We start from the raw sequence: 20,315 nt of genomic DNA on the forward strand, positions 1-20,315 counted from the left end.
ATCAAAGTTGTTTTTTCTTCTTTTGTTTGATTGAATGAGGAGGAGGTTGATTTTGGGGATGTGGGCTCCAACCTGAAACACCCTGACAACCAGCAGTACAGTCGTCACGAATCTGTACGTCGGAGCTAGTTTTAATTAAGAATGTAGGATGAAGAAAGTTGTTTCCTCCCCTCCCGCTGTGGTTCGCGGGTTGGAGGGGGGGGGGTCACCCAAACTTGTGCTCTGCTGTGTCTACCCTGCAGGAGTGGGAGGCAGAGAGCCACGACTGGTACTGCTTCGAGTGTCACCTACCGGGCGACGTCCTCGCATGTGACAACTGCTTCCGGGTTTACCACCTCAAATGTCTGTCGGAGGAGTTCAAGCCCAGAGACGGAGGATCTCACTGGCAGTGTGTCGCCTGCAGGGTAAGCGTGGCTATTGAGAGCTGTAGTCTATATCCACGACGATCCGCTTTTGGGATTGTTCAAGTGTCGCTGGAAATTCAGCCGGATGTCCCTCTTTTTAGGCCGGATGTCAGTTACCTTCCTCTTCCTTTGTGTTGGCGTTCTAAACTCTGGTGGATTTCTGAGGACTATGGTTAGCTGCTCCTCAGATCTCTGCAGGGTAAATCCAGACAGCTAGCTAGACTATCTGTCCAATCTGAGTTTTCTGTTGCACGACTAAAACTACTTTTCAACGTGCACGTGTACCACCAAAAAAAGTTCCTTCCCGAGGCTATTTTGCAGCGGCACTGTCATTGTGTCCGGTTGTGTCACAATTGTGATTGGTTTGAAGAAATAACCATAAACCAGAGCACGTTTTTCTCCCATCCCGGAATGCTGTGTGGACTAGCCAGACCTTCCTCCACAGCGCTGTGGAGGAAGGTCTGGCAATGGGAGACTATTAGAGCTATAACATTCCAAATTTTGCTGTACAATTAATTGTCTCAGAAAAAAAAATTGATTAACAATATAATTGTCTCTTTCAGTCAAATAAAAAAAGAAAAAGAAATCTATATTTATTTTTAACTTTTTCAAACACATTAAAGGTCCCATGACATGGTGCTCTTTGGATGCTTTTATACAGACCTTAGTGGTCCCCTAATACTGTATCTGAAGTCTCTTTTATATAGACCTTAGTGGTCCCCTAATACTGTATCTGAAGTCTCTTTTATATAGACCTTAGTGGTCCTCTAATACTGTATCTGAAGTCTCTTTTATATAGACCTTAGTGGTCCCCTAATACTGTATCTGAAGTCTCTTTTATATAGACCTTAGTGGTCCCCTAATACTGTATCTGAAGTCTCTTTTATATAGGCCTTAGTGGTTCCCTAATACTGTATCTGTGTTGAAATCGACCGGAATTCTCCTTTAATTCACAAATGTGTATTAGTCTGGAGGGGACAGACATATCAGCGAGAGCAAATGAAACATGAGCTCACAGAGTGGTCTGGTTCCCAGGCCAGTAATTATCCAGTGTCTACAGAGACAAAAAAACGTCTGGTTTGTCCTGCAGAAAACTTGCTGAGTTAACTGTGTTTCTCTTCTTTCTCCAGTGTAGAGTCTTGTTTTCATGACATTTAAGAAATCAGTCGTCTGCAGAAGCAGACACAATGTTAGTAGTGTCAATATTTGTCATTCAAACTAATGTTTGTGCTCGCTGTGAGTTTGTATGCCGAGAGAGACGCCTGATATATAAAGACAGTTGTTGTTTCTAGCTTATTTGTAGCCCCGTTTCTGTCCCTCGCTGTCTTTACTCCCTGCTTGTTCCTCTTTTCACTTCCTGTCTCCTCTACCAGTCTCTTGCCTTTTGGTATGTTTTGAAGATACATTTTTTTTTTTTTTTTTTAAGTGTGCCTAATCTGAATTTTCCCTCTCTTGTCCCTCTTTCTCCACATCATCCCTCTTTCAAACCTGCAGGGCAGTAAAAAGAAGAACCTGAACAAACAGGAGATGAGTAAATACCTGCGCTTCATCGTCCAGCGTATGAAGGAGAGGGTGAGAACAACCATACATGTATTTCTACCTGTTATCCGCCTTCAACTTATCAAACCTCCCGGTGACAACGCAGCAGATTGTTGTCCGAGTCTCTCAGTTTCCTTTCATTTATATATCTACACAGTCTATATACAGTTTATACATACACCCATCTGTATACATACATATCTATATAAATCTAGACATTACTCAACAAATGCATCAATGAGGAAGTTATACAAGACAAACCTGCAGAGGGCTAATTTAAAGCCGGTCCAGGAGGGCTCACACTAGCATGGTCAGCCAAGTCCAGAGAAGGCAGAATGTCTGTGAAGGGGCCCCAGATTTCTCCAAAGGCCGCATGCTTCCCTCTCACATTATATAATATCTTTTCAGGTGTGCAGTAAGACACAAGCTCATTAATCCAATGTCTTACTGATGGTGAATTTTCATTTTTCCAGTTGATCAAAATACATTTTTTTTTACTGCAGTGCTCGCAAGTAAGATAAAGTATTTCTTGTAGTAGTTCACATTAATGGAGCTTGTGTTGTCCGAGTCTCTAACCCGGATTTTCCACTGGGCCCATCTGTGCGCCATACCACACCGGAAGCCACTCAGAAGGGTCAGGGTTAGGTCTAACCCTAGTCGACCTCATTAGAAATCCTTTCCATAATGTTGTCAGACACTTAGAATATTAATCTGAGCCTGTCAGCGGCAAAATGAGCACTTTTGTGAAGGTAAATACAAGCTGGACAATTGCCCTATTAACTTACATTGTAGCTTGTTTCACCGCTGCCGACTGCAGCGATCTCACTTAATACTGGACCAATGTCACCGGTTGATCAGTCACAAAAACAGGAAAATAGGGTCCAGGTTGGAAAAAACGTTAGTTTCCCTTAAAGCGGAGCGGAGAGCCGCTTCACATACGCTTCTGGGACGCGGTGGTGGAATATCAACCGTTGACTTGAATGGCCGGGATTGCTTGCCGGGGTCGCAGCGCCTCCGGACCGCAGCGCAGACGTGCCGGTGGAAAATAGGGGTAATTGTTGTGATAAAAAGCAAAATCCACCTTATATTTTCAGCATGTTTATGCTCTCTCCTTTGCAAGGTTAATGCTTGTTGTAATGCGCTCGATTTTACTTGAGTTGGACAAGGATTTGTGACACAGGAATGCTGCGTTATTTTTTTTTTGCGTTATTCTTTCATAGTCTACACAGCGGATGCAAGCGTCATGGGCGATGCGTGAAATGCAATACACCGGTCACGCAACAGGGGGTAGCAGAGTGTTCCACGGTGTTCGGTCGGCACAGAGTGATACTGTCGGCAGAGCCAGAGCGGCACTTTTTTTTTTTTTTTTTTATAAGATGCTGCCGTGTTTCCCCACCAGTACAGTGTGCTACGATTGGGTAGCACTGACCAATACATTGATAAAAGGTCGCTTAAACATGGTTTAGCAAGTTTAAAAAGATGGAAATACATCTGGGTCTCTCTCTCTCCTGCCGTAGGCTATTCCAGCCTCTCGGGGAGGACACACACACACACACACACACACACACACACACACACACACACACACACACACACGTACGTTGATTAAATACCGAAAAATTTGACTCGTTAGTCCTATGCTTGATGAATTCGCTCAGCTAAGTTGATTCAATATTTTTGGGTAATAATGTGCAATACCCCACTGACAACGCATAGTATTGCGCGCATCGGCGCGTCGCGTAGCAAAAACTTGGACGACACATTTTGCTACGCATCGACACATAATGGCGGCCGATGCGTAGCCTTGCGGACGCGTATGCAAACCAATGAGTTAACTCTGTAACGCCCCTTAATCATGTCAGATCACCATTTCACCATCACATGAAAGCCAGTGATTCCCTAAAGTGTTTGCAAATTGCTCTATCACTTAGCAATGACTTTAATGCGAGAGTTACCAGCACAAGTTTGTTTGCATTGTGTCCTGACAGCTGTCACTCAAACATGTACACCAGCCCATCTAAAAGAGCATTTTTTGAAATGTCTCAAAGGAAGAATCCTATTTGAACGTGATTTCTGACAGCAGAAAGCATAACTTTAGTTGGACTTGAAGGCCTCAATCCTCTACTCTGTCTGCGTGGTCTGTCGGCAGCGGCGAAACAAGTTACAATGTAGGGTAATAGAGCAATTGTCCAGCTTGTATTCACCTTCACAGAAGTGCTCATTTTGCCACCGACAGGCTCAGATTAATATACTAAGTGTGAGTAAGATCCTTTTTTTTTAAACATAAAAACATCTGTGAAATTGCGTTCGCTAAACCCACCAGACTCCATGTAAATAAACAGTGATTTTAGCATCGTAAAATACACTTCATTCAAAGTCGACAGAAACAAAATAAAAACAATGAAAAGCCATTTTGGGTCGTTATTCTACTTTTCCAACGAAGAGCCTGGGTCTATCCAAGGTTTCTCCCTGAAAGGGGGGTTTTCCTCAACACTAAATGCTTGCTCTTTGGGGAATTAGCCGAATTGTTGGGTCTTTGTAAATTATAGTGTGATCTAGACCTACTCTATCTGTAGAGTGTCTTGATACTATAAATAAAATTGAATTGGTTGTGGCCTCTGCTGTGTTCTTTTGAAATATTGCACTAGTATAACTACCCACAATAACCCTCACTCCTCCTCGTAATTAGGAATGAGTATCCCCTTTGTTCTCCTCCCATTACCCCACCCTTTCATCTGCCTTTTCATCCACTACTGCTCCGTCTACTTGCTCTCTCTCTCTCTCTCTCTCTCTCTCTCTCTCTCTCTCTCTCTCTCCAACCTCCTCTCTATTAAAGTTGTGTTAAATCTCATTACTTCCCCCTCCTTACGTCTCCTGTTCTCTCCTTCCGTCTCCCTTCATCCCACCGTTCCCTATAAAAACGGTATTAAATCTCATCAGTTGCCCTCCATGTGTCTCTGCTTCATTACTTCCCTCTAACACTGCCCCCTCCTCGTCCTCTCTATAAAGTGGCATTCAATCATTATCCCTCCTCTACATTTCTAGGCAGTGGACCTGCACAAGAAAGGCAAAGACACTAAACATCCCATGTACAAACGGCTGATCCACACCGCGCTGGAAGTCTCAAACATCCAGGAGGTAACCACCGTGCCCAGCGTCCCCGTCAAACTCCCATCATCACTTACTGTCTATCTTTTTCTTCCATATTTATTTATTCATCTAATCGTTTTTCGATTTACTTTTTTTTTGTATTTTAAGCTTTTGTTTTGAACCCTTACACAAATCCCCTCAGACTGTTAGATTGAAACATTCCTGCACACACTCTTTCTAGTTTAAAAACCTTAACTTTTTACATTTTGGCAAATTGGCACTACTAAGAGTATGCTGAATTAGCTTTTAGCAGTTCCTGTTGGCATTAATCTCATGGATGTACAGACAGCTATCACTTAGTCACTTTGATACTCAAGAAAACCTAAAATTGTTAAGTTTCTCTGGCAAGGTCTTGAGTTGTAAGGAGGTTCTTTTTTCTCTTTTTATTTCTGGATGTTTATTTGTGGTGGACATTGGAGATAATGATATCCTTGAATATGTGAATCAAGCCTGTATGTTTAGATTTGACTGTGTTATGGCTCAGAGAAAGAGTGCAAATTTTGACGCAAATTTCTGCTATCTGGTGGAAAAGGGTTTTAAAGTCCCTTATCTCCCTCCATGAGCTGTCTGTCCGTGATTTAGATTTTAGGTCTCACTGGTAACATTGTTTCAGTGTGAGTGCAGTGAGATTTTCGGTGTGTTTGTTGGGTCAGGCAGGACTGTGCTGTGGGCAGTGGTGCATCACTCCCAGCTGTGTGTGTGTGTGTGTGTGTGTGTGTGTGTGTCTCTCTCTCTCTGTGTGTGTGTGTGTGTGTGTCTGTGTCTGTGTGTGTCTCTGTGTCTGGCGCTCTCGCATGTCGGTCACCAATGACAAACATGCCAAGCGTGTGAATAGACCTCTTTATACTTGTTCTCTCTCTGACCAACTTTCTCTCCATGTTTTTGTCTCTCCCTTACTCTCTCTGTGTCTTGGTTTCTGTCTGTCTGTCTCTTTCTCTCTGTCTGTCTCTCTCTTTCTGGCCATCTGTCTGTCTGTCTCTCTCTGTCTGTTTCTCTCTTTCTGTCTGTCTGTCTGTCTCTCTCTTTCTGGCCATCTGTCTGTCTGTCTCTCTTTCTGTTTGTCTGTGTCTGTCTGTCTGTCTCTCTCTCTCTTTCTGTCATTCTCTTCCCTCTGTCTGTCTGTCTCTCTATTCACTTCTCTCTCTGTCTCTCTCTCTCAGAACCTGTCTGAAGGAAAGTATAAAAGCTTCGAGGAGTTCAAAGCAGACGCTCAGCTGATTGTTCACAACACTTCCATCTTGTATGGAGGTGGGTCAAAGTTTGAATATTTGGCACCTTGGGATTTTTTTTTCTTTTACTAATAACTTCCAGTTAAGTGAATTTTTGTTGATTCGTTTTTTATTTTACAAAAAGCGTGTCCTCTGGTTTTGTGTGTCAGTTCACAGCGACCAGGCGGAGATCGCACGGCTGCTCTTCAGCGACACATGCCATGAGGTACCACTGTTTTATTTATTCTCTGTCACAGCTCAGAGATTTACTTTAGTTCTCCTGTTAAAGCTTTAGTGCGTAACTTTTTGATATTAATGAACGTCCGTTACATTCAAGCCATCGCCAAATGAGTTGCTACAGAGCTAATTAAGACTATCAGCTCCACACAACTCTCTCTGGATTTCTCAGTATGACTACGTTCAGAAATTGGTGTCGTCCGGCGACTTTCCCACGCAGAAACTCGATCGAAGATAATGACCTCTTCTGAAGAGTCCATCATGTTTGTGTAATCCTCCGTGTCCTCCTTGGCTACTAGCAACTGCATGGGGGAGGGGTGGGGGCTGCGTGCGCGGTCACAGAAGGCTTGTATCATGTGGACGCGCCGACAGGGTTGTTGTCATTACTTAGAATTGCTCATGGGGGCGACAGAAACTACGCACTATAGCTTTAAGAGCTTATAAGTTTACATCTCCTTTTGTACTTTTTAGAATTTGTGTCCAGTCCAGATTTGTTCAAAAGTTTGTGTACATTCAACTTTTCTGTCTTTCCTTTCTCCATCTTTTCTCCCTTCTCCCTTCCTGTGTCTTTTCTCTTCCAGTTAAATGAGTTGTTGTTGTGTAAGAACTGTTTCTACCTTTCGAACGCCCGGCCAGACAACTGGTTCTGTTACCCCTGTGTGAGTACAACCAAATCTGCTCTCATCAGCTGCAGCAACACAGTTTTACCTTTTTATTTCTAGTAGAAGCTTTACAAGTATACAACTATGATGTGTAGCAGTTGAGAGGTGTGTATATATAATGGTATATACAGATCATACTTAAAAATTTGATGCATTGAACAAAAACTAAGTGCTCACATTATGCTCATTTTCAGGTTCATAATTGTATTTAGAGGTTATATCAGAATAGGTTTATGTGGTTTCATTTTCAAAAAACACCATATTTTTGTTGTACTGCACATTGCTGCAGCTCCTCTTTTCACCCTGTGTGTTGAGCACATGCACAGTACCTAGGTAAGGACTACTAGCCAGTCAGAAGCAGAGTATGAGGGCGTGCCCTGACAGTACCTAGGTAAGGACTACTAGCCAGTCAGAAGCAGAGTATGAGGGCGTGCCATGCTAGCAGCTAGGTGAGCATTATAACGTGTGTTACAAAGTGACTAAGTCCCTTTGGGGTGGACTTTGGGCTTTTTCACTTTGTAAACCTATAACATGCACAAAAAGATATACAGTATAACACAATAAAGGAAAGGGAAAAAAGCCAAAAAGCATAATATGAGCACTTTAAGGAACAAAGCAGGTTGTCTTGCCATATAAAATGTAATTTTAGTATAAAAGTCAACCCACCACAAAGTAAAGTGTTTTTCTTGTTAGAAATACACCCCTGGGTCGTATCTTTGGTCTATATTGTTGCTTTGTGTGTGTGTTCCCTCGGCAGAGCCCCAACCACGACCTGGTGTGGGCCAAGATGAAAGGATTCGGCTACTGGCCGGCCAAAGTCCTTCAGAGGGATGAAAACCAGGTGGACGTACGCTTCTTTGGCCACCAGCACCAGAGGTTAGCGCAGCTGGCTGACATCACAACAACACACAGCATCACTTTTCTGTTCCATTGGTCTGAGCACCTCAGGTTGAGACTGCTTGTGTCCTTAATAATTGTTCTTCACAACACACAAAACAAGGACTGTTCGGCTCTCACAACATTTATATAAATAGTGATGTCAGGATACCACAAAGTGTCATGTCACCTGTGAGTTTCAGTTTTTTATTTTTTTATTTTCAACTTTCTGTCACTCTTTGATTTGGAAGGGTTTTAGGGGAGGGGGCAAGAAGAGTGTGATTTATATGTAATCTGGAGAAAACGTCATTCTTCTGAACCCCACAGCCCACTGCTCTGAAGCCTGGCATCACCACACAGTTAACGTTAGCGTGTTAACGTAACGTACGCTAACGTTAACACCTTATGAGTCCACCCGGAACTCGGCGAGCAAGTATGTTTAGAGACAGTCTGTTTCTCTTTGCCGTTAGTTAAGTTAACTTAAGTTAGTTAAGTTAACTAACGTTCTAGAGGTCCGCTAAAAGAAGCATTAAAGTTAGCTAAAACAAGCGTTAAAGTTAGCTAATGTGAGCTATTGGAGCTAACGTTAACAGCAGAGAGAAACAGACTTTACTTTCAGTTTGAGAGCTCCAGGTGAAGTTGTGTAAGCCGCTGCCGTCGATGTACCGTAAAGCCAGAGGCTGACTGCGGTCAAGCCCTCAGTACGCACGGAGATGAGGCGCTATTCTGTTTTTCTGTGCTGGTGGACGTTTTTCTTTTTCTTCAGCATTTAGCGACCGACTAGAACACTTCAAGGCGTATATACTGGCCCCGTCAGGTCCGGAAAAATTGCATCCCTCGGTACCTACGGTACTGTTAAAAAAGTACCGTCACGTTTTCAGAATTTTGGTACCGACTTTTTTTTTTTTTTTTATTTGCAACTTTTACAAATATGTTATACAGTGTTTGAACAATTCGGCATCATACTTATAAAACATATCAAAAAGATATTCATTCCCATCCAAAGAACATTACAACCTTACTTAATGATAAAAAAATAAAACTCAAGAAGAAAGGCACAAAAAAAAACCCAATACAGAAAATACAATACAAAGAAAAGGTGAAATGGAATGTAGGCTGTATAATATATTACTTTACTACATACTATAATCACATTTCCTTGAAAAAATCTTGCAGTACATCAGCTATATAAATACTTTTCTTATTATTAATAATTTGGATAGACTCAAAAATTCCCAAATTCAATTCTGAAGTGAGTAAAAGCTGGCCGAGATTTAGAAAATGTATAATTATATTTAAAAGATATGAAATTTCCCTTTTAGAATTAATAGGTTGACAATCCTATGTATTGTTTTGGTTTTGTCATCATAATTAAGAATAACATCTTTTGCTTCCAATTTAATTGCGTGATTCTTTTGAATATTAAAATGGTTTTCATTTTGGTACCGACTTGGTACCAAATTACCGGTTCTCGTGACATCTTATTTATAAAGCAACTTTACTCTGCTGAAGCTAGTTTAAGAACATCTCAGATTCGAGGTTATAATTGTAAAGAAGACGTCCTGTTTCTTGATTTAAAAAATAAATAAATGAAGATACAACTTTTTCAAAACGGAACTTCATCCAAAAACAAACCAAAACCCGATGAAGATGGAACTGAAACGGATTAAAGAGTTGCAGTGCTGCTTGGTAAATCTCGAGCACTGTTTTTCTTGTCCTCCCCCAGGGCGTGGATCCCCTCGGACAACATCCAGGACATCAAGGTGAGCGTCCAGCAGCTGCAGGTGAAGCGCAGCAACGGCTGGAAGAAGGCGTGCGAGGAGCTGGAGGTCTACCAGCGCTTCCTGAGGGAGGGCCGCTTCTGGAAAACAAAGATGGAGGAAGGCACCATGCAGTCACACCAGCAACTGCAGCAGAACCAGAACCAGAACCAGAGCCAGAGCCAGAGCCAGAACCAGAACCAGAACCAGAGCCAGAGCCAGCGGCAGCCACAGCCGCAGCCACAGGAGTGCAGCGGGAGGACGGATAGGCTGGAGCGGACAGACGAAGCCGAGTCCAGCATCTCCTCCACCAGCAACGAGCAGGTCCGACATGTAAGTAGGCTCAGCATAATTCTTAACCCTCTGAACTCTGCATCAGAAAATCCGGGTGTTCCCTTCCACTATAAGGTTTAGGTGCAGCTCCAGAGCCGTTTTAGGCAACACCTAATCCGAATGAATGTAACTAAAAGGCTTTTCTCAGATCTAATGATTGAAGTTGGTCATGAGTGGACTTCTTTCAGCAAGTTTTGTCTTTTTGAGTGGTATTTATGTATCATCTGCCCTACTCTTTTCCAACGTTTCAGACACAGATATGGTGATAATAGCGGTCCAAAATGATCCGAGAAACAGTCGCAAAACTACCACAAAGGGACACAAAGCTATCCCAAAGGAAACAAAAATGACCAAAAAGAGACAGATACACTTTACTTGAAGGTATCTACATGACAAGAGTGACATGACACTGTCATGAACGTGTCATAAACATTAAAAACAAGTCATAAACGTTTGACATAACGCTTCTTGTAGTAAGGGTCATTCGGTTTTTGTCATGACAAGTTAGGGTTAAAGCATAGACAGTATATAAGTGGGCCAACAGATCTCGTTGCTCTGGACAGAGACCAGTGAAGTATATTAGAAGCACTTTTCCGGTGATGGCTGAGCGTTACTGAGCAGCCTCCAACTGAGAGAGACGACGTAAATGTGACGTGAGCAACGTGTCTGAAAGTTGGAAGTCTTCTGGTAGCTGTGCCAAGAGAAATCTCAATCATTCCCAATCTTGCGTAGGTATATGTAAGGAGATAACATAGACACAGGCTAATTATTGATCACTAAAATGATAGTTAACATTAGTAATTAAACTTACACAGCTAATGTAAGTCCAAACTGCCTGCGAGCTTCTCCTGTACTATACGGTAATTCCTCTACTGTGCGACAGAAAGTCACGTGGTTATGACACAATCGTTAGCCTATTTTTATAAAAACGTCTGCTACGGAGCCATAACGTGAGGTACAAGGTAATGGAGCCTTTTATACATTGTCATGTTTCTTTAGAAATAAACAACGGACAAATAAAGTCTTTAAACGCTTCAGATGTAAAGTTATTCGCTGTCAAAGTGACGTCAAAATGAATGGCAGTCAATGGGATGCTAACGGGAGGGGATCGTTTGGTAGCATCAAAATGGCGCCGTAGGACGTTCGAGTTCTGAAGTGAAGCTTACCCCCTTGGGTTAGGGTTAGGGTTCATGTGTCATGACAGTGTCATGTCACTCTTATGTAGATACCTTCAAGTAAAGTGTCACCAGAGACCAAATCCCACAAAGAGATAGAAAATGTATGGGGAAATTTATTTATTTTTTTTTATTAAAAAGCATCATTTCTTGACGAATGACGCTTAAACAGAATACCCCGCCGTCATCTCTTGGAGTATCTTCAAATGCTCCATATCCCTAAAATCAGTACCACCTAAACAAAAGGATATGCAAAGCAATAAACCATAATAAGTATTGAACTTGTATCATTTAAAAAAAAAAAAAAAAAAAAGATTTGGGGGTTTTATTTAATATATATTTCAAATTTGACTAAAAACACACGCAAAACTTCCTCTGAGGATTTTCACTTCTGTTGTACCTTTTTCTTATCAGGCTGCTGCAGACTTTCACTAAAACCCCTAACCCACCGGCAGTTTAGTGTAAAACTTATTTAAACCAAAGTTCTACAGTGCTTTAGAGAAAGAGGAACACAAATGAGAGGATGAACCAAGTTGAAATACATAAACTGAACCTCCTGTAGATAAATCCAGTAAACATTGCCACCTGGTGGCTGAACTGCACGATGTCAGTACAACAACTGTGCAGGTATTTTTTTACATGGTTGGCAGTGTTTTCTTTTAAGTGGCTCTGTAAAATGTAAAGAGGAATTATAGCTACAACTTTTCTCAAGTGGTCAAAGTCTTTCTTTTCACTGTACACCATCTTTCTTACACAATCTGGACTGTGGTCATAACATCTACATCTTATAACTTATTCCCTGCTATATATTGTTCTTAAAGTATATTATTTCTTTTCTTGTTTGTCAAGCAATTCTATTATGTTTACATTCTTGTCTTTTCATAGTCCTAGTTAATATTTGGTTACACTTTACTTGAAGGTATCTACTTAAGAGTGACATGACACTGTCATGAACGTGTCATAAACATTATAAACAAGTCATAAACGTTTATGACATACCGCTTCTTTTAGTAAGGGTCATTGGGTTTTTGTCATGACAAGTTAGGGTTAGAGTTCATGTGTCATGTGTTCATGACAGTGTCATGTCACTCTTATGGAGATACCTTCAAGTAAAGTCTTACCTAATATTTAATAATAAGCTATTGCTCTGTTCACTTTGGCACTACCACCATTGAACACACTCTACCATAGCACCTTATCATGGTCATTGCATCATCATAGTCAGTCCATATCAGACCTTTGTGATCACTTCACAAATTGTTAACTCTTTACATTTCAGTGAGTGATTTTTATGTATATGAGATATATGTGTGTTTGTGTTAGTTGTGTTATGGTTGTCTAAGCTACTGGATGCCTAAAATTCCCTCGGGATGAATAAAGTATCTATCTATCTATCTATCTATCTATCTCTCTCTCTCTCTCTCTCTCTATCTCTCTATCTATCCTCTGTCTCTCTCTATCCTCTGTCTCTCTCTATCCTCTGTTATCCTCTGTCTCTCTCTATCCTCTCTCTCTCTATCCTCTGTCTCTCTCTCTCTATCCTCTGTCTCTCTCTATCCTCTGTCTCTCTCTATCCTCTGTCTCTCTCTATCCTCTGTCTCTCTCTATCCTCTGTTATCCTCTGTCTCTCTCTATCCTCTCTCTCTCTATCCTCTCTCTCTCTATCCTCTGTCTCTCTCTCTCTATCTCTCTATCTATCCTCTGTCTCTCTCTATCTATCCTCTGTCTCTCTCTATCCTCTGTCTCTCTCTATCCTCTGTTATCCTCTGTCTCTCTCTATCCTGTCTCTCTCTATCCTCTGTCTCTCTCTCTCTCTCTCTCTCTCTATCCTCTCTCTCTCTCTCTCTCTGTCTCTCTCTCTCTCTCTATCTTTCAAAAATACAGATAATTAAAAACTTTTGTAACTATTTATTTCAAAATGAATGTTTGTAGCTTCCAGGTTCCCTCCTAATTATTAAGTTAAATGCTTCACATGAATAAGTGTTTTCTCAGTCTATATTGGAAACAGGAAAAGAACACATTTAAGACATTTTACCAATAGTTTATTTTGTAATATGTAGTTTTGTTCTTTTCCTTTTTTTTTTTTCTCCAGCTCAAAAGCAGCCTGGAGCCCAAGGCCAAGAAAAGCCGTCGAACTCAAATAGTCGAACCCAAAGAAGAAGCCAGTGTAAGTTAGACTCTCATCACGCGCATAATATTCTGTCAAAACCACAATGTAGCTACACAGATAATATCTGTTAGTAGTTGGGACAAATGTATGGTCTGCTTTGGTCTTATCTGTTAGCTTATTGCAGAGCTAGATTGCAAGATCTGTACCATTATTACAAATACGTTTTGGGTTTTTAGAAACATTCTCTATCCTTATGTAAAAGGTTGTGTTTGTTCATGTAAAAAATGCTTTTCTATATATCAAAAGATATAGTTAATAGACTCAAAAATCCAGTATGAGACGGGCTAAAATCTTGGCCTCTTCAGAAAAATTGTTGATGATACTAAAAAGATGAAGTGCTGGCTGTTTTCTGTTTAATACCTACCACATCAGCTTTATTGTCTTTGCAACAGGAAGGTAGTGAAGTTTCACAGGAAGTGTTGAGACAATAATATGTCACCAGAAGTGGCCGATAATATCTAAATGTTTTTTTGCTTTCAGGAAGCTAATGTAGGTCTAACATCCAGGCTTTCTGCAGGCCGTCTTCAAGTCTTGAATTGAGTTTCCTTATAGGCCTGAGAAAAGGCTTTAATGTTTTCTCTTTTGCTGTCGCGACACACTATTTATTTTACAGTTTTACATTTATTACGCATATTTATAAAATAAAGTGGGATTGTTTCTACAGTGAACTGTGCTGCGGGAGGCTTTTTTTGGTGGAGTTTCAGTCAACCAATCACTGTCACTGCTGCAGCTAAAGGAGCCAGGAAGCTCGTTGTCTCATAATGGGCATGTGTGTGTCGATTTGAGCAGAAACTTAAATTATTTAAAGGAACACGCCGACTTACTGGGACTTTAGCTTATTCACCGTATCCCCCAGAGTTAGATAAGTCCATACACACCCTTCTCATCTCCGTGCGTGTCATAACTCTGTCTGATGCACCCACCGCTAGCCTAGCTTAGCACAGATCCTGGAGGTAACTGGCTCCATCTAGCCTACTCCTCCCAATAAGTGACAAAATGACGCCAACATGTTCCTATTTACATGTTGTGATTTGTATAGTCACAGGGTGTACAAAAAACAACGTAACATGAGAGACAGCCATCTTCTAACCGTATACATACTGGGAACTATATTCTCAGAAGGTGAAGCACTGCTACTTGGGCGGAGTGATATTACTCCAACTCTGAGCGAACGCTCTGCTCCTCACCACGGGGCTTCTCAGGTGCTGCGAGCAAATCACTCCGCCCAAGTAGCAGAAGTGGCAGTGCTTCCCTTATTGGGAGCAGTAGGCTAGATGGAGCCAGTTACCTCCAGGATCTAGGCTAGCGGTGGGTGCATCAGACAGAGTTACGACACATACGGAGATAAGAAGGGTATGTATGGACTTATCTAACTCTGGGGGATACGGGGAACAAGCTAAAGTCCCAATAAGTCGGCGTGTTCCTTTAATCATTCACAGGTTCCATCCATTGAATGCCACTTATCCAGATCTAAGTTGCAATTATTTGTTTGATAGTATCATTCAGAATTACTGTTGTTACTGCTGGGAAGATCTACAAAAACAAATTATGTAATAAATCATTCTAGGCCATATAGTCCCTTCTGGCATACTTTTATACTTTGCCTGGTTTGATGGTGAAACGAGTATTAAAGAGGTCTTTAAATGTAACTTAGTGAACCTTGCAGAAGAAGAGTTTTTCTATAACACCTAAAAATGTGTCTTCTCCTCTTCTTCTTTTTTTTTTTTTTTTTTTTTTTTAAATCTGACTTTCAGTCTGTGCTTCACTGCTCGTCTCTTCACCAGGACCCGGAGCCCGAGATGGAGGCGGTCAGCTCCAGCCAGGAGATCCCCGTGTCCTCGGCGCCCCAGCAGCCCGAGAAGCTGTCGGTGTCCACGCAGACCAAGAAGGCCAGCGGCGGGTCGCCGCGCACGCTCCACCGCGGCACCCAGACCAACAGCGACGGCGCCTGCCAGAACATGTGCCACGAGAAGTACACCAAGGTCTTCAATGACGTCAAGGAGATGATGAAGGCCGACAACAAGCGGGAGACGGAGAGGGTCGTCCGAGAGGCTCTGGAGAAGGTGCGTTTTGAGTGTTTTATGATCGGGAAAAGGTCAATATCTGTGAGGAGGGCTGGGTACCGAATTCGGTACTTTTCTAAAGTATCAAATATCGAAAAATGCCTCGCCATTCAGTACCCAATTTCAATACCTAAGGAGTAGGGCTGCCTGAAATGAGTAAAATATGCGATATGCAACAAACCTGTTGAATAACGCAATAACGATATTACTTAGAAAAGAGAGAGTTCTCTGCACTTCTGCAAACCACAACAATCCGGGGCAACCAGGGCAGGACAGGTCAGTGTGGAGAAAAAAGATCGCCGGTGCAACACAGATGTCTTCTTAGTTTTTTTTATTTAATAAGGTGCATAACAGTGACTAACGTTTCGACGTAAGGTTACATCTTCTAAGAGTCCTTGGACTAAAAAACTAAGAAGACATCTGTGTTGCACCGGCAACGATTTTACTTATTCTTATTCTTATTGTGTATTTTATGAAGGACAACACACATTAATTAACATTTCTGTAAATGTGCCAGTGTTAGCCAGCGGGCTAATTTTCAACTGTAGTCCTTTGGCCAGATGATTTTAGACCAGAGCAACAGGAAACAACAAGACATCAGTACAGGTTAAACTATACAGACAGAAGTCAACAATTCAATTCAATTCAATTTTATTTATAGTATCAAATCATAACAAGAGTTATCTCGAGACACTTTACAGATAGAGTAGGTCTAGACCACACTCTATAAAGCCCCAACAATTCCCATAGTTCCCCCAAGAGCAAGCATTAGCAGTGGCTATTGCGACAGTGGCGAGGAAAAACTCCCTTTTAGGAAGAAACCTCGGCAGACCCAGACTCTTGGTCTGCCGAGACACCGTACAGACAGCTAGAGCAACACATACGCTTTCTCAGTAAGCCATGCAGAGCTACAGGAAGCAGCAAGACATTAGCACAGTTACACATCAACAGTATCCCCATTCAGTATAAGAAGCCATGCAAGCATCAAAACACAGCCAAGCAACACAGCCCCGAGCCATCTTCTTGCACCGTTCAACCGTGCAAAGCAGTAGCAAGCAGTAATAAAAAGATGAAATAGGCTACATCACTCATGAGGGAGGAGTTAATACAGCACAGGTTAATAAGATGGTAAAATAGTTAAAATGCAAGTTAAACAACTGTGATAAACAACCGGATATTAAAGTGTAGTCCGTTCTGCTGCTTTCAGTATTCTGCTTAAATACAACCCATTGCTTGTTGAATTTAAAACCAATGAAAGCAAATACTTTCCACCATTCTTTCATTGAACAAACTGAACATTGAATTGAAAATAAAAGGCACCGCTAAAATAAGAGACAGTTACATTTTAAAGTGCAGTTTTCTACTGATATTTTCTTTCAACTAACACAAAAAAAATCTCGGAGCATCTTATTCGATATGTTGCAGGCTTTCACCATGTGTTTATTGCGCCAGTTGATATCACGATGGCGGTAAAAAAACGAACATATATTGTGCAGCCCTACTAAGGAGTAAATCTAATCAGCGTCAGTGAGCCAATCAGCACGATTGGCTGTCTAACGTTACACGTCGTAGACACACGCAGGTAAAACTCTACGGTACGCAGAGAGACAGGGCTCACGTAGTAGGAGCTGGAAAATTAATAAAAAGATTTGTGCCGGCCGCCCAGATAGCACACCTGGTAGAGCGCGTGCCCATATATAGAGGTTTACTCCTCGACGCAGCGGCCGCGGGTTCAACTCCGACCTGCGGCCCTTTGCTGCATGTCATTCCCCCTCTCTCTCCCCTTTCATTTCTTCTGCTGTCCTATCAAAATAAAGGCTGAAAATGCCAACAAAAAGAAATTCTTTAAAAAAAAAGGGGCGTCTGGATAGCTCACCTGGTAGAGCGTGCGCCCCATGTACAAAGGCTCAGTCCTTGTCGCAGCGGCCGCAGGTTCGACTCCCACCTGCGGCCCTTTGCTGCATGTCATTCCCCTTCTCTCTCTCCCCTTTCACATATTCAGCTGTCCAATATAATAAAGGCCTAAAATGCCCCTAAATAATCTTAAAAAAATAAAAATAAATTTGTGCCGCAATGTTGTAATTTTGTTTTGTTTTATAAAATTGATAATGATAAAATTTATCATTTAGGAACCGGTATCGAAGTCACGGTGTTGGTACCGGTATTGAATATTTTTGAACGCTACCCAGCCCTACCTGTGAGAGAGTCTCAGTTTTAAACTCCCAGCCTGCCTCTGTCCCCTCAGCTCCGCACGGAGATGGAGGAGGAGAAGCGCCAGGCGGTGAGTAAGGCGGTGGCCGGAGCTCAGACGGAGATGGAGCGGAAGTGTAAACAGGTGAAGGAGAAGTGTAAAGAGGAGCTGGTGGAGGAAGTGAAGAAGGTGGTGGGCCAACACAAACAGCTCATCTCCCAGACCAAGAAGAAGCAGTGGGTGAGTTCTGGGGAAAAACACATTAGCTGCCTTTACTCGTGGTTTCAACTCAAAAAATTTAAATTTGAATGTTTGTAACTACAGTTTTTAACAAGAGACCCAGATTAATTACTGCCACTCTGTGTTCTTTCTCTACATGTCACCTTGTTATGTTTGTACTTTTGTGTGTCTGTTAGCGTGCTAACGTACGGTGTTCATGACTAAGAATTTCCCCCTGGGGGGAAAAAAAGTGTTAATCGTTTCCTGATCTGAAACCAGAGTCTTGACCGGAATCATTAAGTCATTTATTTATAGTAGTGGCCAAAACGATGGATGGATGGATGGATGGATGGATGGATTGGATGGAAGAATGGATGGATGGATGGAAGAATGGAAGAATGGATGGATGGAAAGGAAGAATGGATGGATGGTTGGATTGGATGACTGGATGGTTGGATGCATGGATTGGATGGATGGACTGAAGGATGGATGGATGGATGGACTGAAGGATGGATGGATGGACTGAAGGATGGATGGATGGATTGGATTGGATGGATGGATGGACTGAAGGATGGATGGATGGATGGAAGAATGGATGGATGGATGATGGATGGATAGAAGAATGGATGGATGGAAGAATGGATGGATGGATGGATGGAAGAATGGATGGATGGATGGATGGACTGAAGGATGGATGGATGGATGGATGGATGGATTGGATTGGATGGATGGATGGACTGAAGGATGGATGGATGGATGGAAGAATGGATGGATGGATGATGGATGGATAGAAGAATGGATGGATAGAAGAATGGATGGATGGATGGAAGAATGGATGGATGGATGGATGGATTGGATGGATGATGGATGGATAGAAGAATGGATGGATGGATGGATGGATGGAACTTTATTGGAAACATGGAAATTTGTCTTGCAATACAAGCTCCAACAATTACAACACAACAACCTAAAGACAAAAAGCTAAAAACATATAGATAACATTATAAAAAAAAAACTTCTGTTGCTTCAGCAGTGCGAGCCACAAAATGAGTACCACTGCTCCAGTCTCTGTTTGTGTATTCTTGCTTCCACGCTGTAAATGACTTTTGATCAATGTTTTAAAAAAGCTGGTGTACCTTTCCTTTCCTTTCCTTTCCTTTTGGCCCTTGCTCTTCTAACCGGGCCCCGTTTGTGTGGTTTCCAGTGTTACAACTGCGAGGAGGAGGCCATGTACCACTGCTGCTGGAACACTTCGTACTGCTCCATCAAGTGTCAGCAGGAGCACTGGCACGCCGACCACAAACGGACCTGCCGCAGGAAGAGATGAACAAGCCCCGCCCCCCTCCCCCCTTCCCTTCTGACCTCACACAGCACACCATTGGCTCTCGCCTTCTCCTCTTCCTGTCAGTGTCTACAACACACACACACACACACACACACACACCTCTGTCTCCTGCTTCTCTTATTGCCTTCCTGAAAACTTTGTGGACCCGATGTTTTCTGCGTGAAAAGAGCAATCTGTTCCCTTTTTTTTTTTTTTTTTTTTTTCATTTTCTATTATTTAACATTGTATTGATATTTTTTTTTCCTTCTATCTTTTGTTCTGTCCCTCTGAATCGCGAACAGATTGCTCGAGAGCATGGCTCGAATGCCGAGTCATGGCATGGATTTTTGCGTTGGTTTCCTATTCAGATTTCTTTTGGGTTTTTTTTTTTTTTTTTCCTTTCTTTACTGAAGTGCTAATTTTGAGCTTGTGTCCGAGAATGTGTTATTTAAGTGTGTCGTAAACAGATGCGCGTTGACTGAGAAGATTTTATTACCTGAATTTTTAAATAAAATCACTTTTCGTACTGTAAATGCAAACCAATACACACTGTCGATCTCAAAAGAAAAACTGAAAACATACCGTAAGTACTATCGCAGCATCCAACGAGCTCCGCTTCCTTAGAGAAAACCTATTTAAAAAAAAACAACAACAAAAAAAAAAAAAACACAAAAAACTACCTAAGATATTAATTTGTAGATGACTTGGCTCACCGACGTTAACACACATATATATATATTTTTTTTTCTTTTCATGAAACTGTTGCGGTGACGAATAGCACCTTTTTATCATTTCTACCTAAAACTCTTAATGTGCTCAAGTCATTTATTTGGGAACAGGGTCACGAGGTCGGCATTAAAAAGATGCCGACAAAATAAATCTTCAATGTATTATTATGATGATAATATTATTATGCACATTTTGGGGCTCTTTTTGTTTTTGTGTGAATAGACGTTTTTTTACGAGTCGGATATTAAAAAAAACAAACATTTTAATTGGTTCTA

The 20,315-nt window shown here is 41.7% G+C and overlaps 1 protein-coding gene across 6 annotated transcripts in view; it reads left to right on the forward strand.

Annotated features, from left to right (window-relative positions):
* The window catches only part of zmynd11 (zinc finger, MYND-type containing 11), a 41,948-nt gene extending 21,953 nt beyond the window's left edge, over window positions 1-19,995 (forward strand). For 5 of the 6 annotated variants that reach the window (XM_031291022.2, XM_031291025.2, XM_031291027.2 and 2 more), the window contains 12 exons: window positions 243-404; window positions 1,899-1,976; window positions 4,989-5,081; window positions 6,254-6,341; window positions 6,472-6,527; window positions 7,120-7,197; window positions 7,958-8,076; window positions 9,803-10,169; window positions 13,437-13,511; window positions 15,269-15,577; window positions 17,823-18,008; window positions 19,192-19,995. In XM_031291022.2, coding sequence (XP_031146882.1) covers window positions 243-404; window positions 1,899-1,976; window positions 4,989-5,081; window positions 6,254-6,341; window positions 6,472-6,527; window positions 7,120-7,197; window positions 7,958-8,076; window positions 9,803-10,169; window positions 13,437-13,511; window positions 15,269-15,577; window positions 17,823-18,008; window positions 19,192-19,314 — 1,734 coding nt within the window. In that variant the 3' untranslated portion in view covers window positions 19,315-19,995. The remainder of the gene's footprint in view (window positions 1-242; window positions 405-1,898; window positions 1,977-4,988; window positions 5,082-6,253; window positions 6,342-6,471; window positions 6,528-7,119; window positions 7,198-7,957; window positions 8,077-9,802; window positions 10,170-13,436; window positions 13,512-15,268; window positions 15,578-17,822; window positions 18,009-19,191) is intronic. The other variant, XM_031291026.2, reaches the window with a different exon arrangement.
* The last annotated feature ends 320 nt before the right edge of the window (window positions 19,996-20,315 follow it).

The sequence above is a fragment of the Sander lucioperca genome, chromosome 9, assembly GCF_008315115.2.
Source record: "Sander lucioperca isolate FBNREF2018 chromosome 9, SLUC_FBN_1.2, whole genome shotgun sequence".
In the NCBI taxonomy this organism is placed as follows: Eukaryota; Metazoa; Chordata; class Actinopteri; order Perciformes; family Percidae; genus Sander; species Sander lucioperca.